Raw genomic sequence first — 20,182 nt, 5'->3', positions numbered from 1 at the left:
TGTTAAACTGTGTTTCTTCAAATGTTCATCTAAACATATAACAGCTAGGCTAAAACGTAGCCAACACAGATTGAAACTAGTAGCTGGTTCACTGTTTCTCCACCGACGTTCTTCTCTCCGTCCCCCGACGTACTTTTCACTTAAAGTAACACTTATCTAAAACAATTGAACAGTTTCTCTTGAGTCTCTTATTCTCATAACATTAGCATGCCTGCAGCTCCACTTGAAGCTCTCCCCACAGTCTCCTTCTACCGGCTTCTCTTCCGCCACAACAACGACACACCCCTCCCCCCGTTTCTTGTCTTCTTAAAGGAGCAGTGCATAATACTGTCTTCTCACCATCCAAAATACCCACTATATGCCAGTTTCAAAATGATACTTTGACATAACATGTTCAAAATAAGAAAACAATAAATGACTTAGAATAAATAATAATATCAACAGTGAACATTATTATTATTATTCCTCAGGGGCACTACACATATATAAGCATGTACAATTCTAGCCCTAGAATGTCTGTGATCTTACATACATTTCAAGTATTTCAAATACACAGTCATAGATCACCCTCGTCGGCGCGCTGTGTAGTGACGATCTGCGCGGCCGTAAAAGTGCTCTAAACTCCGTCTGTACTCACCCAATAATTAATTCCTAAGACTTGGAGTCATATTTTGTCCGATATTTGATCCGGACCGACTCAAGTAAATGGGTCCGTCACTCAAGTCGCGCCCCCCTAGCGCATCCAGACAGTCGTCCGTGTGAAGCTCGTGGAAAAGTGGAGATATTTGACTAAACACACGTTTTCTGGCAGAACTTTCAAATGGATATGAAACTAGAGGACAAAATATGACTCCAAGTCTTAGGAATTAATTATTGGGTGAGTACAGACGGAGTTTAGAGCACTTTTACGGCCGCGCAGATCGTCACTACACAGCGCGCCGACGAGGGTGATCTATGACTGTGTATTTGAAATACTTGAAATGTATGTAAGACCACAGACATTCTAGGGCTAGTACAATTCACTTTACGTGACAGTTATAATCAAATGCAAGAACATTGATCAGCTGTTTAAAGCCCCTGACATCTAATATGTTTGGTGACTGTCCTATGAATATGTTCCGACTTGAAGGAGGTGAAAGGAGGGAGGGAGTTTCCTCCGAGGTGGAAAGACTGGTGATGCGAGGTAAGGGAGGGAGTAGTAAGTGTCTTTCCACAGTCAAAGCCAGATGCATTTACAAACCTTGTTAATGGTGTTTGCAATGCTAAACAAATACAATGACTTTCTTAGATCTGTTCTTTACCTGTAGTGAAGGTCAGGGCAAGCTGCATATTATATAAATACATACATACACACGCACGCACACTATCAGTCTAATCGTTATTCAGTAACAGTTACACACCTCCTCCACCAGGTGGCGAAAGCCAACAATGCCTGGATCCTTCATGGTTGAAACACGTTGACCCGGAAGCAAATGCGTGTTGTTTATTTTCAGAGGCGGCGCAGCAGTGAAGAGTGACACAGTTACAGATACAGAGGAAGGAAAGTACTGTCGGATACAGTAATACAAAGGCAAGACATAACAATAAGAAGCACCATCGATAAAGAACAGTATACAACAAGTATACACCTAAAAATGTCTCGTAAAGGAGGCAAAATGAGTCAAATGGAGTCTGTACGGCTGTCGATAAATGAACACATGACGTCGGTGGGAGAGGAGATATTGTGTGTTTTGGAACAACAGCGTGGTGTTGATGTTTGTAGTGTGAAGCTTAATGTCAGAGTGTTTGTATTGGAGCGCCTCAGTGCGGCTGCAGAGTTCATGTGCAACCTCTTCCAGAGAGAGATAGAGACACTAGAAACTCTGCTGGAGAGACAAAACAAACTGCTGGACGGTGATTTTGATACGGACATCCATCCTAACACTGCAGGTTGGTTCATGCTGCATGTCAAACAGCATACGGGACAACACGAGTCCATATCGTTAGGAGTCCTCCTTTAATACTAAGCGACTGTAGGCCTACGTGTTATTGTCTCCGCCAGGCCGAAAGGCATGGCGAGAGAGTATGTTTTACCCCCTGTCTGTCCGTCCGTCCGTCCGTGTATGTGTGTGTGTGTGTGTGTGTGTGTGTGTGTGTGTGTGTGTGTGTGTGTGTGTGTGTCCGTCCGTGTGTCATTCTGTCATTTTGTGGACAGCTAATCTCTGGCTGAAATTTTTCACATGGGCCTTTTATAGCGCCACCAGGAGGCCGATTTGTGCAAAACACATTTTTGAACAGTACTCCTACAGATTTTGGCCAAAAATCCCCCAAATCGGTACACCGTACCTCTATAGTCATTAAAATAAACAGCTCATTTCAGATTTTTCATATTCCATCCTGATTGGCAAAAATTGTCTTTCAAAGTTTGCAGGAGTACTCCGTTTCGAACAAAATGCCTCAAATCATGAACACAGCATGCAATTTCCGTGAAATTTTGCACACACATTCCCATTAGGCCGAGGAAGAAATGCCATTTGAAAATGTTCAAATCAGCCTCATGGTGTCGCTGTAACAGGCCGGTTCGTATTTTTACCTATAACTGCACCGATCAGTGTAAAACTTTGTATGCACACTCTCTAGAGGCCAAGTAGCACCTTCAGATTTGTTTCAAATGTGAAGTGCAATATACATAAAATGTGTTGTTGTTACAATTAGATACTCACAGAAACAAAGACGGTTAAGGTGTTGAAACCCTACTCTCCGCGGTGGGAAGACTCTCAGACCCCCACCTTCTGTGTAAAATGCACTTTTTGGCCAGATAATAAAATATTTTTTTCAGAACAGAGAAATGTTTTAGTCACTCCAGTGCTACCATCTACCAATCTGGCCAATGGCATGTTTCTATTGACCAGAAAAACACACGTACAGTCAAATAGCGTTAATGGGAACTCCTAACGCTATGGACCAGAGATAGTTCAACACAAGTTTAGCTACAAGTAGCTAAGCTGCTAGCTGAACTACAATTTCTCGTTTTTTTCTCTCGATTTTTTTTAATAGTTAAGTGCACAACACTAGACACATAAGACAACATACTCACAATGAAATAAATAAAAACAAGACAGAATCAACAACAAGCCAGCAACCAACAATTGAGCAAAAATGATAATAAAATTAAAATAGTCATATACAAATACAGTTAGACTTCTCATATATTGGTCACTCTTAGTCTTTTCCATTCTTCTTTCAAAAACCTTGCAATTGGTGACCAGTCTCAGCGAGAGTGCTTCTTAATATGTGATAACCTCTCAATTGGTAATATGGACATCATTTTCTCTTACCATAAGTTTATATCAGGGGGGATCCTCATCTAACCATTTTTGCAAAATTGAAAGCCGTGTGGCATACAAAGATATTCCTAAAATGTATCTATACCGGCTTTCGTAATCTGAATCCAAGCCCAGTATACAGTTCATTGGGTTTAGGTAGAGGTGCTGCGATCATGATTTTTGAGATCCGATCCGATTCCGATCAGGCAGCATAAAACCGATCCAATTCCGATCCGATATGGCACGGCAATTAATATTAATATTTATTTTACTAAATGTCAAAAAAGGATTGATCAAGTGATATTACTCAAACAGAGAACATAACCTCCACAGAATAATAGTCAACAAGTTCCACAACAGTAGTTTAGAAAAACTGCCCCATTTATTATTAACCAACAATGAGTTGGCTTTAACCTAAACAGCAGAATTAAATAAAATACAAAATAAAATAAAAGATCCTGTGTAACACAAACTTGGCTTCCGTTTGACATGGTTATATCAGGTAAAAAAAATAAGTCACATATATAAAAAATAAATAAAATCCCTTTATACAATAACAATACACACACAATATTGTCCAACTGTATTGTCCAGGGCTCCAATTCTGCCCAAAAGCAATGCTACATTGGTCTACTAAAACAATAGGGTGAACAAATAACACAAGTTCCACAACAGTAGGTTATGAGAAAAACATGCTTTATTTATTTTTATATATGTGACTTATTTTTTACCTGAAATAACCATGTCAAACGGAAGCCAAGTTTCTGTTACACTTACACAGGATCTTTTCATTTATTTTGTATTTTATTTAATGCTGCTGTTTAGGCTAAAGCAAACCCGTTTGCACTGGTGATGGGGTCCACCCAGTGCGAGTGCGCAGTCATTAAGCGAAATCCGACATTATTTATGGCTGGTCATCCAGTACTATAAACTGGGCAATGTGCTATGTTATTTCTTTTGCCTTCTTGCTCTCTCTTGGGATTTTTTCACGCTTCAAATGTATCTTCCAACGTTGGTTGTTGGGGGCCAGCGTGTGGTCGCCTTTTCTTTTCTGTAGCTTTATGGTGTTTTATAAGATGGTTAATTAGGTTGGTTGTGTTGTACCGTGTATTGGCGTCTTTTAGACACAACTTGCATTGGGCTGTTGGGTCCTTTTAACACGAAATACACCCATACGGCTGACATCGCTGCTTTCTGCTCGTAGTAGCTCTGCGTTGTGTCGGAGACACGGAGCCTCCAGCCGTGCTAATAACAAACACTGGTGCGATCACATGGCCGCTACATGCTGGAGCCAGTGTTGCCATATTTTGTGAGAGAAATAAGCGACCAGGTCTAGGAAAACAAGCCCAAAAGAAGCAACTAGGCCACGGGCCCACGGCACATGAGCACTGTAAACCTATTTGCAATTATGCATGGCTATTTTCACACAATAGAAATAAGCCCCAAACACTGCAACGCGCAACTACCGATTTTTACAAGCAACTTTACAGAAAAAGAAGCCCAAAGTCGCTTATAATAAGCCGACATGGCAACACTGGCTGAGGCCAACGTGCTGGGAGTGGGAAGGATCAAAGTGCTGGAGCGGATTACTGGAATGGAGTGCTTTAATCGGAGCGTTTTATCGGTCATTTTGCTGGAATCCGATCCGATCCGATCCACATTTTTTCATTGATATCGAGCCGATATCCGATCAGTAAATCGGATCGCGGCATCTCTATCTGTATCCCGAAAACTTTCATTATCTCTTTGAACAATTAACCAGAAATGTACACTTTTGGGGCAAAACCCCATCAGATGTACCAATACTGTTTTTACATTTCACACATTGCCCAGTACACGTAGGATCATATTTACTACGTATGCCTGGAGTTACATGTAACCTGTGGATGATATTATATTGTGTTTCATAAGTATTATTGGATCACGTGATTTTCTTTGCACTTAATACGATTATTTCCCACTTTTTATCATCCAGCTGGTACTCAAAATCCTCTGCCAAAAATGCTCTACTACCAAAATTAGGGGTGTTAATAAACTTTTGAGAGTATATGTAAAGTATGACTGTCTTCATTAAAGAAGAGGCTTTCATTAATATATTTTCCAAATTATTCACCCTCATTTCCCTTTTATATTGTGGTGCAGATTGGATATATCTCCTAAATTGTAAATATCTAAAGAAATGTGCTTGGGGCAAATTAAGTTCAGTCTTAAGTTGGGCAAAGGATTTCAAGGTACTACCCAAAAATAGATCTTTTATCTTAGAAATACCAGCATCTTTCCAGACTCTGAACCCGACATCTGAACATGATTGAGCAAAATCAGGATATACAAAACACAGGAGCAAGAACAGAATATTGATTCATAATACCACAATGTCTTCGTATCTGATTCCAAGATTTAAGAGTGTTTCTCACAATAAAGTTTTCCCTTATCCCAGGAAGTGCAATAGCTGTGTAATAGCTCCATTTATAAATGGTATCTCAGATAGAGCTGACCCACAGCCAACAGCCGCCACATCAAGAAAAGTAGAATCATGATCATTTCTTATCCACTCTGCTATATATCTAACATCACATTGGGAAGAGCTAATCCCCCTTCTATCACTGGTGCCTGTAATTTCTCCAATTTAAGTATAGGGTGCTTGTTTTTCCATACAAATATGCAAATCATACTGTGTATTCATTTAAAATACGTAATTGGAACATAATTAGGCAACATCTGCATTGGGTATAAGAGTCTCGGTAATACATTAATTTTTATAGCAACCCGTCCAAGTAGTGATATTGATAGGGGGCTCCATCTTTGAAGATCTATTTTTATTTTATTTACCAGTGGATCTAAATTCATTTGTATCATTTCCTCAAATTTCAAGAGAGACGTAGATGCTTATATACTTAAAACCATTAGGAGACAACTGAAAAGGAATGTGTCCCATTAATTCTGAGCTTGTTGTGCTACCAAGTGGCATACCAAGTGGATTTGCCAAAATTGATCTTGTATCCAGAAAACACTGCAAATTCGTTAATTATCTCAATAACAGCTGCGACTAAGGACAAAGGGTTATTTAAACTACAATTTGAGTTGTGGTGCTAATGCAACCTCTTCTGTCCTCCTTCTGTCTGTGTGTAAAGAGGTTTCATCTGGACATGAGAAGAAGAGGAGCCCCAGTCTGGTCCAGGAGGAACCACAACCTCCACAGATCAACCGCGAAGACGATGAGGATGGCAATGTGTCAACATTGGCATTACTACATAGGAAGACCATGTGTAACATTCTCTCAGGTAAAACAATATAAATACTAACAACGTTATACTAGTACTAATTTAAGCCCACTATCAGCCCATAGAGGCTGCTAGGTCAGATGGTGTAGGTTCAGAAACAATTTTACATTTCAATACAATACCAACATTTAGAAACCAAATGTGGGTCAATTGAATAATCAAGGTTTAAAAAAAATACTGTATATATATATATATATATATATATATATATATATATATATATATATATATATATATATATGTATATGTATATATATATATATATATATATATATATGTATATATGTATATATATGTATATATATATGTATATATATATATATATATATATGTATATATATATGTATATATATATATATATATATATATATGTATATATATATGTATATATATATATATATATATATATATGTATATATATGTATAAATATATGTATATATATATATATATATATATATATATATATATATATAGTGCAGGTCATGTTCTACTTGCCCACAGGTCTTGTCCACTTGCCCAAAAAGTTACTTCTCCATTATAGGTTAAACTTGGATTACCGTTCAATTTAATACTTATTTTTTTACTTTCTACATTGCGAAGTGTAGCAACAGTGAAAATAGCACATTATATATAGGTCAACAGTGCTCTTATGTTACACACATACAGACCCGAAGACTTGATACGTGCAAAGCTTTGTGTGACCGTTCACTAAACAAACGTCAGTAGGTACTGGCATTGCTGTTTTGAATCTGACATAAGGAAGGCTTTATAAGATGCCCCCCCTCCCCCTACCATACCCTTAAACATGATCAGCATCTTGCCCTCTCCATATTCTGCTAAAGCATATAAGGGTTGGTCAGCAGCAGGGTTGGGAAGTAACGGATTACATGTAACGCTGTTACATAATCAGAGTTTTTTTTTTTTTACGGTAACGGTAACGTCTTACAGTATATTTTAAAATGTGTAATCTGGATTACAGTAACGGGGGTTACAAGTTATAAATTATTATAACACCAAACAATCACCTGCCAGAGCGCACACTCCGCACAGACTGCAATGGATCCGTGGAGACCGCAAGGGCGCACAGCACGCACCTCTGTCAATATGGTTATGGTAGACCCACCAGTTGCCTGGTTGAGATTCAACATCAAGTGAAACGTTGCACATAACCAGTGGTAGGTTTGATTTCAAGCCTATATTCCAGTTTAAAATGCGTGCTTTTGACAGAGAGAGGGGGGAGAAAGAGCATGAGAGAACCCGACGTCGGATCAACTGTAATACAAATTAATAACTGGAAACTTAATTAAAAGTTTAGGCTATCAATATCATACAAAAGTAGAGAGAAGCTGTGATCTCACGCTCTGATGGACAGTACATATAATCCTTTTGCAAACAATATCCATGTTCTCTTCGTGTGTCAACAATGATCCAAATGGGAAGTTTATTTCAGCAGATAGAATGTGACAGTTTGACATCGTTTGAGACGTTTTTGGTGCGCAGCTCCTCTTTAAGTTAATTGCCTTCTGCGCACAACAGGGCAAATCTCTGCCACGCCAGGATGACCTACCCAGGCCCATGAAATTCATAGGCAGTCATGGTAGCCAATTAGAATGACATCTGCTCAAACTGACTCATACACTGATACAGAATCATATATAGGCTAAATATTGTCACTGTTGGTTGGAAAAACTGTTCCTTTTAAAAATATATTATTTTAAAACAATTTAAAATGGTGAAAAAAGCCAATGTACAAGCTATAATTATTAATAATTAAGCAATACTATATTTTAAATAGTGAAAAATCAACTAAAGTCATTAATAGTGCAAGTTCAATCACATTTCATATGAATGAAAATAACTTGAAATCTATGATTCTAATGTGATTAATGTGACCCCTTCAGTCAGTGAAGTTCAGGGCTGAATGTGACAAATGTTGAGACAAATCTGGCTATGATGACTTTGTACAAATATTGGTAATTTTCCAATACATCGTTTTATGAAATAAATGGGTTATATTTCACAGATAGTTACACTATTCTTGTACTATATTAAAATTAAATAATCCTTAACCTTCAAGTTAAATTCATTATTTCCGTGGACTTAAAAATCATCGTTTTATTTGATGGCCTTCTTGCCCTGGCATTTGGCCTTTGTGCCCTCAAACAATTGACAACACCAAAGACCAAGTGGCCTTGCCCCTAAAATGATGAAATTCTAGGCCTGCTATCAATGGTAAAACTTGACTAAAATGTTTAGCAAGTAATTTGTAACTGTAGGGGATTCCTTTTTAAAAGTAACCCTCCCAACCCTGCAACAACTGCCCCGGGTTCAAGAAAGCCACTGTATCGCAAACTTTGTCAAGGGAATGCTTGATTGTTGCTACAGAGTGAGCTTGGTCTCGCAACAGTGGCATTAGGGCTGAAATGCTAACCTCAAATGGCTGGCTCCTCTTTTGTATTGCATGGTAGGCTGACCATGTGATGCAGACACCATCAGCCACTGCCTCAGTGAATAACACTTTTTCCAACCAGGAATATTCTTGCTTCAAGTGTGTCTTGATAGACTCAGGGGCTGGGAGTAAATGGCATGCCACTGGAGGAGGATTGGAATTCTTCGTAAAATAGGCTGGGCGGACATTGGTGTAGGCCTCTGGAAGCATGGGAACTTTCTGCACCTTCACATCTGACTTTACTTTGCCTAACAGTTAGTTCACATACTTCACCAGCATATGCAAGGCTTGGATGTTGGAAGATGGACACACTTGTACCATGGAAAGTTTGAGCTGTGGTCGCAGTCGGATTATGGTCAATGCTATCTACAGCTGCAGTAGTGAATAACTGCTTTCTCAGGACAAGTGGACAGACTACTCCATCTTCCACGTATTGGGCTACAACCGCCTCTAACTGGGATATCTAGCACTCTGTCATATGACATGCTGAGCTCATTTTCATGGAGTTTTCTCTTTTTTTTTTTGGAAAACACAGACACACCCATAGAGACAGCAAAAGGTGTCTCACGTTACCACCTTCACTGCAGAAGTGAGGGTGGTACAGCCTGTTCTATGTTTGCATTGTCATAGTTGCTTCTGAAATGTGACTTGTGATTTAGCATGTCTCGTCTAATTATCCCAGCAGCTTTTGCCAGATGGATTGCTTCACCATACTTTGATGCTTGGGCAAGGATTGAGCCCACACTTGCAGTTCGGGGATGAGAAAAATCTGGTCTTCCTTGAGTTGAGTTGAAGCTGCTCCAAGGTTCAAGGTTGTGCTTTACTGTTACATCTTGTGTACAGGTCCATAAGAGTAAAACTCATTTTTGTTTGGCTTCCTTCAGACAATGCAGCAGCATATGTAATAATAATAACAATAATAATAAAACTGTGAAAAGATTTAAAAAAAAAGAAAGTGCGAAAAAGAGCAAAAAAAAGGGAACATCAGCGTACTATGTACACGTGCATATGATCTTGGTATATTATATACACCAACAGCATTTTTTCAGTTGCTACCACCTAACTTTATGTAAACAACTTCACAGTATCTTCTATATTCAGCAGACTAGGTAGGAACGGTTCAAGCATATTAGAGTGCAAGAAAAGAACAGGAGAGGTGTGAGGGATGGGGGGATAGCGTTTCTTCTGGAAAAGGTCAGCAAGCTTGAAGATGGGTGGATCTTTATCATCACTGGCAGCCTTTATACACTGAGAGTGACCAGTTCAGAGAAGGCAATTGGATATGCTTCCTTCCAGTGCTCTTGCTCTGCCTTTTGCCATTGGACCTTGAGGTAGTCTCGTTCTCTGTCATACAGAGCCGTCAGGCAGACTGTGTGATACTGAAGTTCTTGAGCTATGACATCTCCGCCACTGAGTTTGGTGAGGAGTTTTCCATCACTGAGTCTTTTTGAACATTAATTTACTCTCTTATTCATTTTTGGTATCATGACTTGGCTCATCTCACCCCCTTAAGTCTCACACAGAAAACACTTGCTTGTATTGTGGACCTTTGATGGGATCTTGCTTCTACTGCCCTAGTCTGTAGCAGTAGCTGGGGTTCTCCTTTTCCCAGCCCTCAGTTGCATTGTACTTTGCAACTCACATGATATAGTGCTTTGTTTTTCCTCAAGGTGTCCTCTATCCCATCACCCTCATTTAGCCTTGCAGGGTCCAAATAGATTAGTAGAGCTTGAAACTATGAGTTACTTCCGTAACCCCGGTTTTGTTAATTTGCGAACGAGTTGTTCACATATGGGAAACAGCGTCCTCTGGCGATGATACAGAAGCTTCACATTCACTTTAGGGGCGGCCATAGCTGAGTGGTTAGTGAGCCCGCCTAGGGAGCCAGAGGCCCTGGTTGCCCCATGTTCGATGCCAGGCCATCCCAGCATATGTGTCGATGAAATGAAATTTGTCCCTGAGCAAGACTCTTAACCCCTAATCGCTCACAGGTTCTCATTGGAAACAAGACCGCAAGGACTTTCATGAACGACCTGTTAAAAGGAATTATCCTTATCCTTATCCTCCCTCAGGGCGTATCCGAGATGCCCTTCGGGCCAAAAAAACTTTTTGGCCCGAAGGGTCTTCCGCCGCTTTCCGGTAGTCTCTTCCCGGTAGTCTCTTCCCCGAAGGCATAAAAGGACCCGGAATGCGGAAGTTCTTTCTCTTGCACACCAGCTTCCTTCTGCCTAGCAAAAAGAAGGGTGTTTCTGTGAACAACTCGTTCGCAATTTACAAAACCGGGGTTACGGAAGTAACCCATAGTTTTGTTTCATTGCTCTCTCGCTGTTCACGTATGGGAGATATAAACCCCCGGAATGTATCTACAAACGAGATACCACAACACCTGCCCCAGCACCTGGGCGCCAGGCCCCCCCCCCCCCCCCCCCCGGGTCGTGGCACCCCAGCGCCCCAGACCCACCGTTGGACCTTGGATCCCCCGGAGGGGGTCCGTCGTGGTCTCCGGCTCATTTTCATTCCGGCTGTTATTTGTTGAATTGTTTTGTTGTTTTTTAATACACAAGCATTTGGTAAAAGAAAAGCATTGGCAACAACTGCAGGAGACACAGTAGCATGCACATTCAGGTAATGGGATTTTACTCCGACATGTGTATGTGTGTGTAGCGTCTTCTTCTCGGTGTTCGGCGAGCGATCCTCCATCGCGTCTGCCAGCTCCGATGAAGATCTCCTCCTCTTCCTCGGTGACCCGTAAATGAGTCCCGTGGCCACTAGATTCAGGTGCAAATCCCCCGTCTGGGAGGAGAGGGAACCGGGGGAGAAAACGTCCCTGCTTTCCTTGCAGGGAATGGCAGTGTCATTTACCCCGCCTGGCACCGCGACCCTTGTTGGTGCCTCTTTGGCTGGGCCTGTGCTGCGGGGGGCGTAGGCGGTCATCCTCCCTTCGGTCCCGCTGTTTTCTGGCAGCAGGTGGAGCGGAGGAAGAGTGGGCCTGGCGAGCTGGGCCTTCCTGCCGGTTCAACGGCCTACCTCGGTCCGGTTGTCGTGGGGAATGGGACTGAGGTCTGGGGGGAGGCGCCCTGGGGGGGGCTTGGATGCAGGACAAAGCAGCCTCGTCCTGGGCTTTTCGAGCTGCGTGGCTGTCCTGCAGGTAGCCCATGGCGCCCTGAAAAAGATTTCCTGGGGTGACTTTTAGGTTCAGCAGGTTCTTTTTGTCATCAGGGCCGCTAAAATTAACGTGGTCGAGCCATCGTGCTCGCTCGTGGGTGACGCAGAGCCCCAGCACTCTGCCAGTCCACTCTGTGGAGTGTTTATTCAGGCTGATCATTTCCTGAGTGAGGCGTCGCATCTCGGCCAGCTGCTCGGGTGTGGCGGCGTCTCCCGCCTCGCTCAGAAGCACCTTCAAGGAGCCCTGCAGAAGGGTGGTAGCGTTGAGAGCCCTGGCGCCTGACGTCGATGCTTTTTAGATGGCTTTAGTAGCCCCAGAGCCAGCGATGTCCTTCTCGTTGGTGAAGATAGGAGGATCTTTTGCCGTGGATAAAGGTGTCTTCTGGCCACGAGGCTGGCTATGTAAAAGGGAGAGGGCTAAGGTGCGATCCATGGATGGAGGGGGGCCGAGGCCCAGTTCGCCCGCGCCTGCACAGTCGATATCGAACCGTAGCGTCCTGGGATCAGCGTCAGGGGCCGTGGGAGCGTCCCACGACGAAGAGAGGGCTGCACCGAAACCCTTTGCCAGGTGAAGTTTGCTTTTCTTGGCGACTTTTTCCTCCACTGAGTCGAGTCCCTGAAACTCCGAGGTGTTAACGGGGGTCTCGGTGATCTCGTCGCCTGGCCACTTGAGGCCACACCTGACGGTGGCTGTTTTATAAAGCTCCAGGAGGGAGATTCGGCTCTTTCGGCCAGTGGGGGGGCAGTGAGCGCCTCAGTGTGAACAGCTGTAGTGTGGGGTGTCCCCACTGTGGCTGGGGTGAGAGTCGGGGGCTGCGGTCCGCTGCGTGGGCGTCATGCTAGGACGACCTCCCCGTCCCCCTCGACCTCATCGACGACCAGGAAGTCCCGTTCGCCGTCGTGCTGCTCGGGCTGGTAGGCGGTGAGGGCGTCGTCATCAGCCTCATCCTCGCCAATCGAAACTACGCTCCCGGGCGCCAAGGAGTAGTGGGAAGCCGCACGGTGCTCTGTGCGGCCACCGGGTGGGGTGGGGGGGGGTCCACGCGGGGCTCTGTACTCACGTAGTCGCCCCTCGGTGGGGAACGAGAGCGGGGAGCCTGGTTAGGCCTCAGTGGCTCCAGATCCTTAGGGCCGCTGGCTGCTGCTGAAGCATGAGGCCGACGAGAGGTGTCCCAGCCGGCAGCTGGGTTAACAGGTCCGCGGTCGGCAGATCGCCGGGAGGAGAAGTAGTGGCGGTCGCCGCCACGCTGCTCCTCCTGGTCCTCGTACAGGGGCTGTGGAAGCTGGAAAAGGCTTGGAGCCTCGTGGAAGCGGTTCCTCCGCTCGGCGGAGTTGAAAGAAGCGCACTCGAGGCATCTCGGATACAATTCGTAAGCACCGTCCTCAGCGTGGGCGAGGCCCAACAGCTGGGGGCAGGAACGGGAGCTGCACCACCGCAGGGGGTACTCCTGACGGTCGGTTACATGATGGCTAGCTAGGCTGTTAGCTGCTAGCTGCAAAGGTTTTTCTTTCTTCTTGAAGGGCTGTGCTTTCCTCCGGAAAACACAGCAGAGAAAAGGATGATGTCTTGGGAACTCAATGGACGGAGAGTCCTACTCGTCGCTCTAGAGTTTTAAGACCCGCAGACTTTCTTTCTTGATTGTAGAATTTTTCTTTGTTTGTAGAATTTTTGCGTGAAGCTCCTTCATCGTAGGCAGAAGGAAGCCAAGAGAAAGAACTTCCGCATTCCGGGTCCTTTTATGCCTTCGGGGAAGAGACTACCGGAAAGCGACGGAAGACCCTTCGGGCCAAAAAGGGTTTTGGCCCTGAGGGAGTGAATGTGAAGCTTCTGTATCATCGCCAGAGGGCGCTGTTTCCCATATGTGAACAACGAGAGAGCAATGAAACAAAACTAGCCAAGTTCTTATACCCATCCTCTGCTGTTTTCACAGGATTGACTGGGGAGATGAGATTTTCATCCTTATCAAGCTTGACTTAGGCAGCATTTTTTCCAGTCAACAATTCTTGCTTTACTATAGCTCACATCCATGGCCAGTCGCCCAGATTTAAGGGTCAATCCTTTTACCAACCTGAAATGAGTGTAGGCCAAGTCAGAGCATGTAGATGTGTAAAAGTAAACTATAGAGATGCAAACTACCCTTTAGCCAATAGAAGCAGGAACTAAATGATTGGGCGAAATGGTATGGGCTGAAGCCGAAGCTTATTATGCCCACCTATTAATTGGGCGATACCTCTAACTCCATATCTCTCCACCGATCTCATTTGCCCCAGATTCTGCACAAACATGGGGATGAATTAATTCTACTATTCACACTACACTCAAACATCCCTTCCTCCAGCAGTCAGATCCTACAATGATACAGTGTATAAGTATACTGTGTAGAGATAAGTGCACCTTAACCTCTCCAAAACCATCTTACTTTGAAATGCTGGTAGAGGGCAAATGAGAAACATCATGGACAAAGCTGCACTCCAATTGTCCTTCCTCTGGCTGTCAGACCCTACAATAATGAAGAAGCTAAATAAACCTTCACCAGATTTGAAATGTGCAATGCTTATGTCAATTTAGGTCATTATATGCCTATACCTTTATCTGAACATACACAATGTCTTACATATAGTCTAATCTTTCATTTCAGATCTCTATCCATCACACTGTATATAGGCTACATCCAACTATAAATGAACTATAGGCAGACTATTTTACAGTTCAACAATATACTTACTTATATAGAACTATGAGTTTGCCATTGAGTCAAGAGTTTAGTTCGTTCAGGTCTAGTAACATTAGCTAGCTAACATTAACGTTACCAATATTGCTAGCTAGCATTAGCTAATGTTAATTTCAGAATCACTGCAAGGTAGTTCATTAATATGTATTGTCTTATTTAAATTATTGACGGCCATGTTGAAAAATGCCTGCCATCTTGGCTTTTCAAATGTCCTATTGGACAAATTTGATTGATACCCTTTGGAGAGCAAATGAACCAAATGTCACACTTTTATCATAATTTTCACGATAACTCCTACCTATATGTCCATTTTATCCGCTCCACTCTTTAAAAAGCTGGGCCTTCCTGCCGGTTCAACGGCCTACCTCGGTCCGGTTGTCGTGGGGAATGGGACTGAGGTCTGGGGGGAGGCGCCCTGGGGGGGGCTTGGATGCAGGACAAAGCAGCCTCGTCCTGGGCTTTTCGAGCTGCGTGGCTGTCCTGCAGGTAGCCCATGGCGCCCTGAAAAAGATTTCCTGGGGTGACTTTTAGGTTCAGCAGGTTCTTTTTGTCATCAGGGCCGCTAAAATTAACGTGGTCTAGCCATCGTGCTCGCTCGTGGGTGACGCAGAGCCCCAGCACTCTGCCAGTCCACTCTGTGGAGTGTTTATTCAGGCTGATCATTTCCTGAGTGAGGCGTCGCATCTCGGCCAGCTGCTCGGGTGTGGCGGCGTCTCCCGCCTCGCTCAGAAGCACCTTCAAGGAGCCCTGCAGAAGGGTGGTAGCGTTGAGAGCCCTGGCGCCTGACGTCGATGCTTTTTAGATGGCTTTAGTAGCCCCAGAGCCAGCGATGTCCTTCTCGTTGGTGAAGATAGGAGGATCTTTTGCCGTGGATAAAGGTGTCTTCTGGCCACGAGGCTGGCTATGTAAAAGGGAGAGGGCTAAGGTGCGATCCATGGATGGAGGGGGGCCGAGGCCCATTTCGCCCGCGCCTGCACAGTCGATATCGAACCGTAGCTTCCTGGGATCAGCGTCAGGGGCCGTGGGAGCGTCCCACGACGAAGAGAGGGCTGCACCGAAACCCTTTGCCAGGTGAAGTTTGCTTTTCTTGGCGACTTTTTCCTCCACTGAGTCGAGTCCCTGAAACTCCGAGGTGTTAACGGGGGTCTCGTGATCTCGTCGCCTGGCCACTTGAGGCCACACCTGACGGTGGCTGTTTTATAAAGCTCCAGGAGGGAGATTCGGCTCTTTCGGCCAGTGGGGGGGCAGTGAGCGCCTCAGTGTGAACAGCTGTAGTGTGGGGTGTCCCCACTGTGGCTGGGGTGAGAGTCGGGGGCTGCGGTCCGCTGCGTGGGCGTCATGCTAGGACGACCTCCCCGTCCCCCTCGACCTCATCGACGACCAAGAAGTCCCGTTCGCCGTCGTGCTGCTCGGGCTGGTAGGCGGTGAGGGCGTCGTCATCAGCCTCATCCTCGCCAATCGAAACTACGCTCCCGGGCGCCAAGGAGTAGTGGGAAGCCGCACGGTGCTCGGTGCGGCCACCGGGTGGGGTGGGGGGGGGTCCACGCGGGGCTCTGTACTCACGTAGTCGCCCCTCGGTGGGGAACGAGAGCGGGGAGCCTGGTTAGGCCTCAGTGGCTCCAGATCCTTAGGGCCGCTGGCTGCTGCTGAAGCATGAGGCCGACGAGAGCTGTCCCAGCCGGCAGCTGGGTTAACAGGTCCGCGGTCGGCAGATCGCCGGGAGGAGAAGTAGTGGCGGTCGCCGCCACGCTGCTCCTCCTGGTCCTCGTACAGGGGCTGTGGAAGCTGGAAAAGGCTTGGAGCCTCGTGGAAGCGGTTCCTCCGCTCGGCGGAGTTGAAAGAAGCGCACTCGAGGCATCTCGGATACAATTCGTAAGCACCGTCCTCAGCGTGGGCGAGGCCCAACAGCTGGGGGCAGGAACGGGAGCTGCACCACCGCAGGGGGTACTCCTGACGGTCGGTTACATGATGGCTAGCTAGGCTGTTAGCTGCTAGCTGCAAAGGTTTTTCTTTCTTCTTGAAGGGCTGTGCTTTCCTCCGGAAAACACAGCAGAGAAAAGGATGATGTCTTGGGAACTCAATGGACGGAGAGTCCTACTCGTCGCTCTAGAGTTTTAAGACCCGCAGACTTTCTTTCTTGATTGTAGAATTTTTCTTTGTTTGTAGAATTTTTGTGTGAAGCTCCTTCATCGTAGGCAGAAGGAAGCCAAGAGAAAGAACTTCCGCATTCCGGGTCCTTTTATGCCTTCGGGGAAGAGACTACCGGAAAGCGACGGAAGACCCTTCGGGCCAAAAAGGGTTTTGGCCCTGAGGGAGTGAATGTGAAGCTTCTGTATCATCGCCAGAGGGCGCTGTTTCCCATATGTGAACAACGAGAGAGCAATGAAACAAAACTAGCCAAGTTCTTATACCCATCCTCTGCTGTTTTCACAGGATTGACTGGGGAGATGAGATTTTCATCCTTATCAAGCTTGACTTAGGCAGCATTTTTTCCAGTCAACAATTCTTGCTTTACTATAGCTCACATCCATGGCCAGTCGCCCAGATTTAAGGGTCAATCCTTTTACCAACCTGAAATGAGTGTAGGCCAAGTCAGAGCATGTAGATGTGTAAAAGTAAACTATAGAGATGCAAACTACCCTTTAGCCAATAGAAGCAGGAACTAAATGATTGGGCGAAATGGTATGGGCTGAAGCCGAAGCTTATTATGCCCACCTATTAATTGGGCGATACCTCTAACTCCATATCTCTCCACCGATCTCATTTGCCCCAGATTCTGCACAAACATGGGGATGAATTAATTCTACTATTCACACTACACTCAAACATCCCTTCCTCCAGCAGTCAGATCCTACAATGATACAGTGTATAAGTATACTGTGTAGAGATAAGTGCACCTTAACCTCTCCAAAACCATCTTACTTTGAAATGCTGATAGAGGGCAAATGAGAAACATCATGGACAAAGCTGCACTCCAATTGTCCTTCCTCTGGCTGTCAGACCCTACAATAATGAAGAAGCTAAATAAACCTTCACCAGATTTGAAATGTGCAATGCTTATGTCAATTTAGGTCATTATATGCCTATACCTTTATCTGAACATACACAATGTCTTACATATAGTCTAATCTTTCATTTCAGATCTCTATCCATCACACTGTACATAGGCTACATCCAACTATAAATGAACTATAGGCAGACTATTTTACAGTTCAACAATATACTTACTTATATAGAACTATGAGTTTGCCATTGAGTCAAGAGTTTAGTTCGTTCAGGTCTAGTAACATTAGCTAGCTAACATTAACGTTACCAATATTGCTAGCTAGCATTAGCTAATGTTAATTTCAGAATCACTGCAAGGTAGTTCATTAATATGTATTGTCTTATTTAAATTATTGACGGCCATGTTGAAAAATGCCTGCCATCTTGGCTTTTCAAATGTCCTATTGGACAAATTTGATTGATACCCTTTGGAGAGCAAATGAACCAAATGTCACACTTTTATCATAATTTTCACGATAACTCCTACCTATATGTCCATTTTATCCGCTCCACTCTTTAAAAAAAAAATGTAAAAAGAGAAAGTTGAAATATTTCATGGTTGCTTTGATTTGATCTTTTCCCCAGACGTCCTGCATCTCCCTGTGTGTAAAAAGGTTTCTTCTGAAGAGGAGAGGTGCCCCAGTCTGGTCCAGGAGGAACCAGAGCCTCCACACATTAAAGAGGAGCAGGAGGAGCTACTTCAAAGACCAGAAGAGGTTGATAGGCCATTGTTGACATTACTAGCATTGAAAAGTGAACCTGATGATGGTGAAAAGAGAGAGACAGAGCCTGTAGCCAGCACCTCAACTGAACACATGAAGACACAAGCTTATATTAAGTACTGGGTACAATCACAACCAACTAGTGATGACCAGGTCCTTTCTTCACACTGTTCTGAATCTGACATCACTGAAGACATTGATGAGGATTGGGAGACCAGTGTAGATCCGTCACCTTTAAACACACTGAAATCGCACAAGACACAACATATAGAAGGACAGGGATTGTCTTTGAGCAACAAGATGTCCCAGGACCTGAACTCAGAGGAAACTGACTCCATGCAGAGTCACACAGGGGAGAAAGGTTTTAGTTGTACAGTCTGTGACAAAATGTTTAATCTTAAGGGAAATCTGAAGCAGCACATGTTGACTCATACAGATAAAAAGCCATTTAATTGTCAAGTTTGTAGCAAAGGATTTTGTCAAAAGGGTGCTCTAAATATACACATGAGGACTCATACAGGAGAAAAGCCCTTTACTTGTGCATTTTGTAGCAAAGGCTTTGGTCACACAGGTGATTTAAAAAAACACATGATGACTCATACAGGGGAAAAGCCCTTTACTTGCACAGTTTGTAGCAAAGGCTTTAGCCAAAAGGTTTCTCTAAAAGCACACATGAGGATTCATACTAGGGAAAAACTTTAGTTGCAGTTTGTGGCTAACACTGATCCAAATGCAGATCTGAAGATATCCAAATGCACATCTGAAGAAATTGTCACTGTTGGGGTGGAAATTATTGTATGTCCAACACCGTTTTATGATTACTTTAAAAACATTTTAAAACAGTAAGAATATCAGTCAGATCTACAAGCTCATGGGTTGCATCACAATGCGTTGTGAGCTTGAAGACCAGCTATCTACACAACTCTTGTATGATGAAGTAGAGCATACATTTACGGGGGGGAAACAAAAAAGTTGAAATGGAGATACAAGGTGACTAAATGAGGATTCAAGTTATTTTTGTGAGTGTCATCTGAGTTGACAAATGATATCAGACACATTAATGATCTAGTTTATTATTTATTTTGGTCACAATTGTCCAAGGGTGGGACAATGTCAGGTCTCTGCTCTACATGTAAAGTGTCTCAAGACAACTTGTTGTGAGTTGACAAATAAGATTGTATTGAATTGAACAAAAGGTGTTACGTACAATAGAAGCAGGAAATAAATGATTGGCCGAAAAGGTATGGGCTGAAGTCGAAGCTTATTATGCCCACCTATTAATTGGTCGATACCTCTAACTCCATATCTCTCCACTGATCATTTTCCCCAGATTCTGCACAAACATGGGGATGAATTAATTCTACTATTATGCCACCACATTTGCAATGTCCTACCACCAGCCATCACAAAGTGTGACTCACTACATTCCTTCAAAACCGCCATAAAAGAGCACCTGTCTACAATGTCCACTGTGTATCTGTA

General features: G+C 44.0%; 1 protein-coding gene across 1 annotated transcript in view; it reads left to right on the top strand.

Annotated features, from left to right (window-relative positions):
* Positions 1–1,599: 1,599 nt before the first annotated feature.
* The window catches only part of LOC311053953 (uncharacterized protein), an 18,593-nt gene continuing 10 nt past the window's right edge, over positions 1,600–20,182 (top strand). Inside the window, exons 1-3 of the mRNA XM_084069766.1 lie at positions 1,600–1,929; positions 6,437–6,586; positions 18,564–20,182. The exon at positions 18,564–20,182 is cut by the window's right edge and continues 10 nt beyond it. Of these exons, the coding sequence (XP_083925892.1) occupies positions 1,635–1,929; positions 6,437–6,586; positions 18,564–19,402 (1,284 nt within the window). The 5' untranslated portion in view covers positions 1,600–1,634 and the 3' untranslated portion in view covers positions 19,403–20,182. The remainder of the gene's footprint in view (positions 1,930–6,436; positions 6,587–18,563) is intronic.

This window comes from Gymnoscopelus microlampas, assembly GCF_963454915.1.
Source record: "Gymnoscopelus microlampas genome assembly, chromosome: 10".
Taxonomy (NCBI): Eukaryota; Metazoa; Chordata; class Actinopteri; order Myctophiformes; family Myctophidae; genus Gymnoscopelus; species Gymnoscopelus microlampas.
This window is presented reverse-complemented; position numbering and strand designations above follow the sequence as displayed.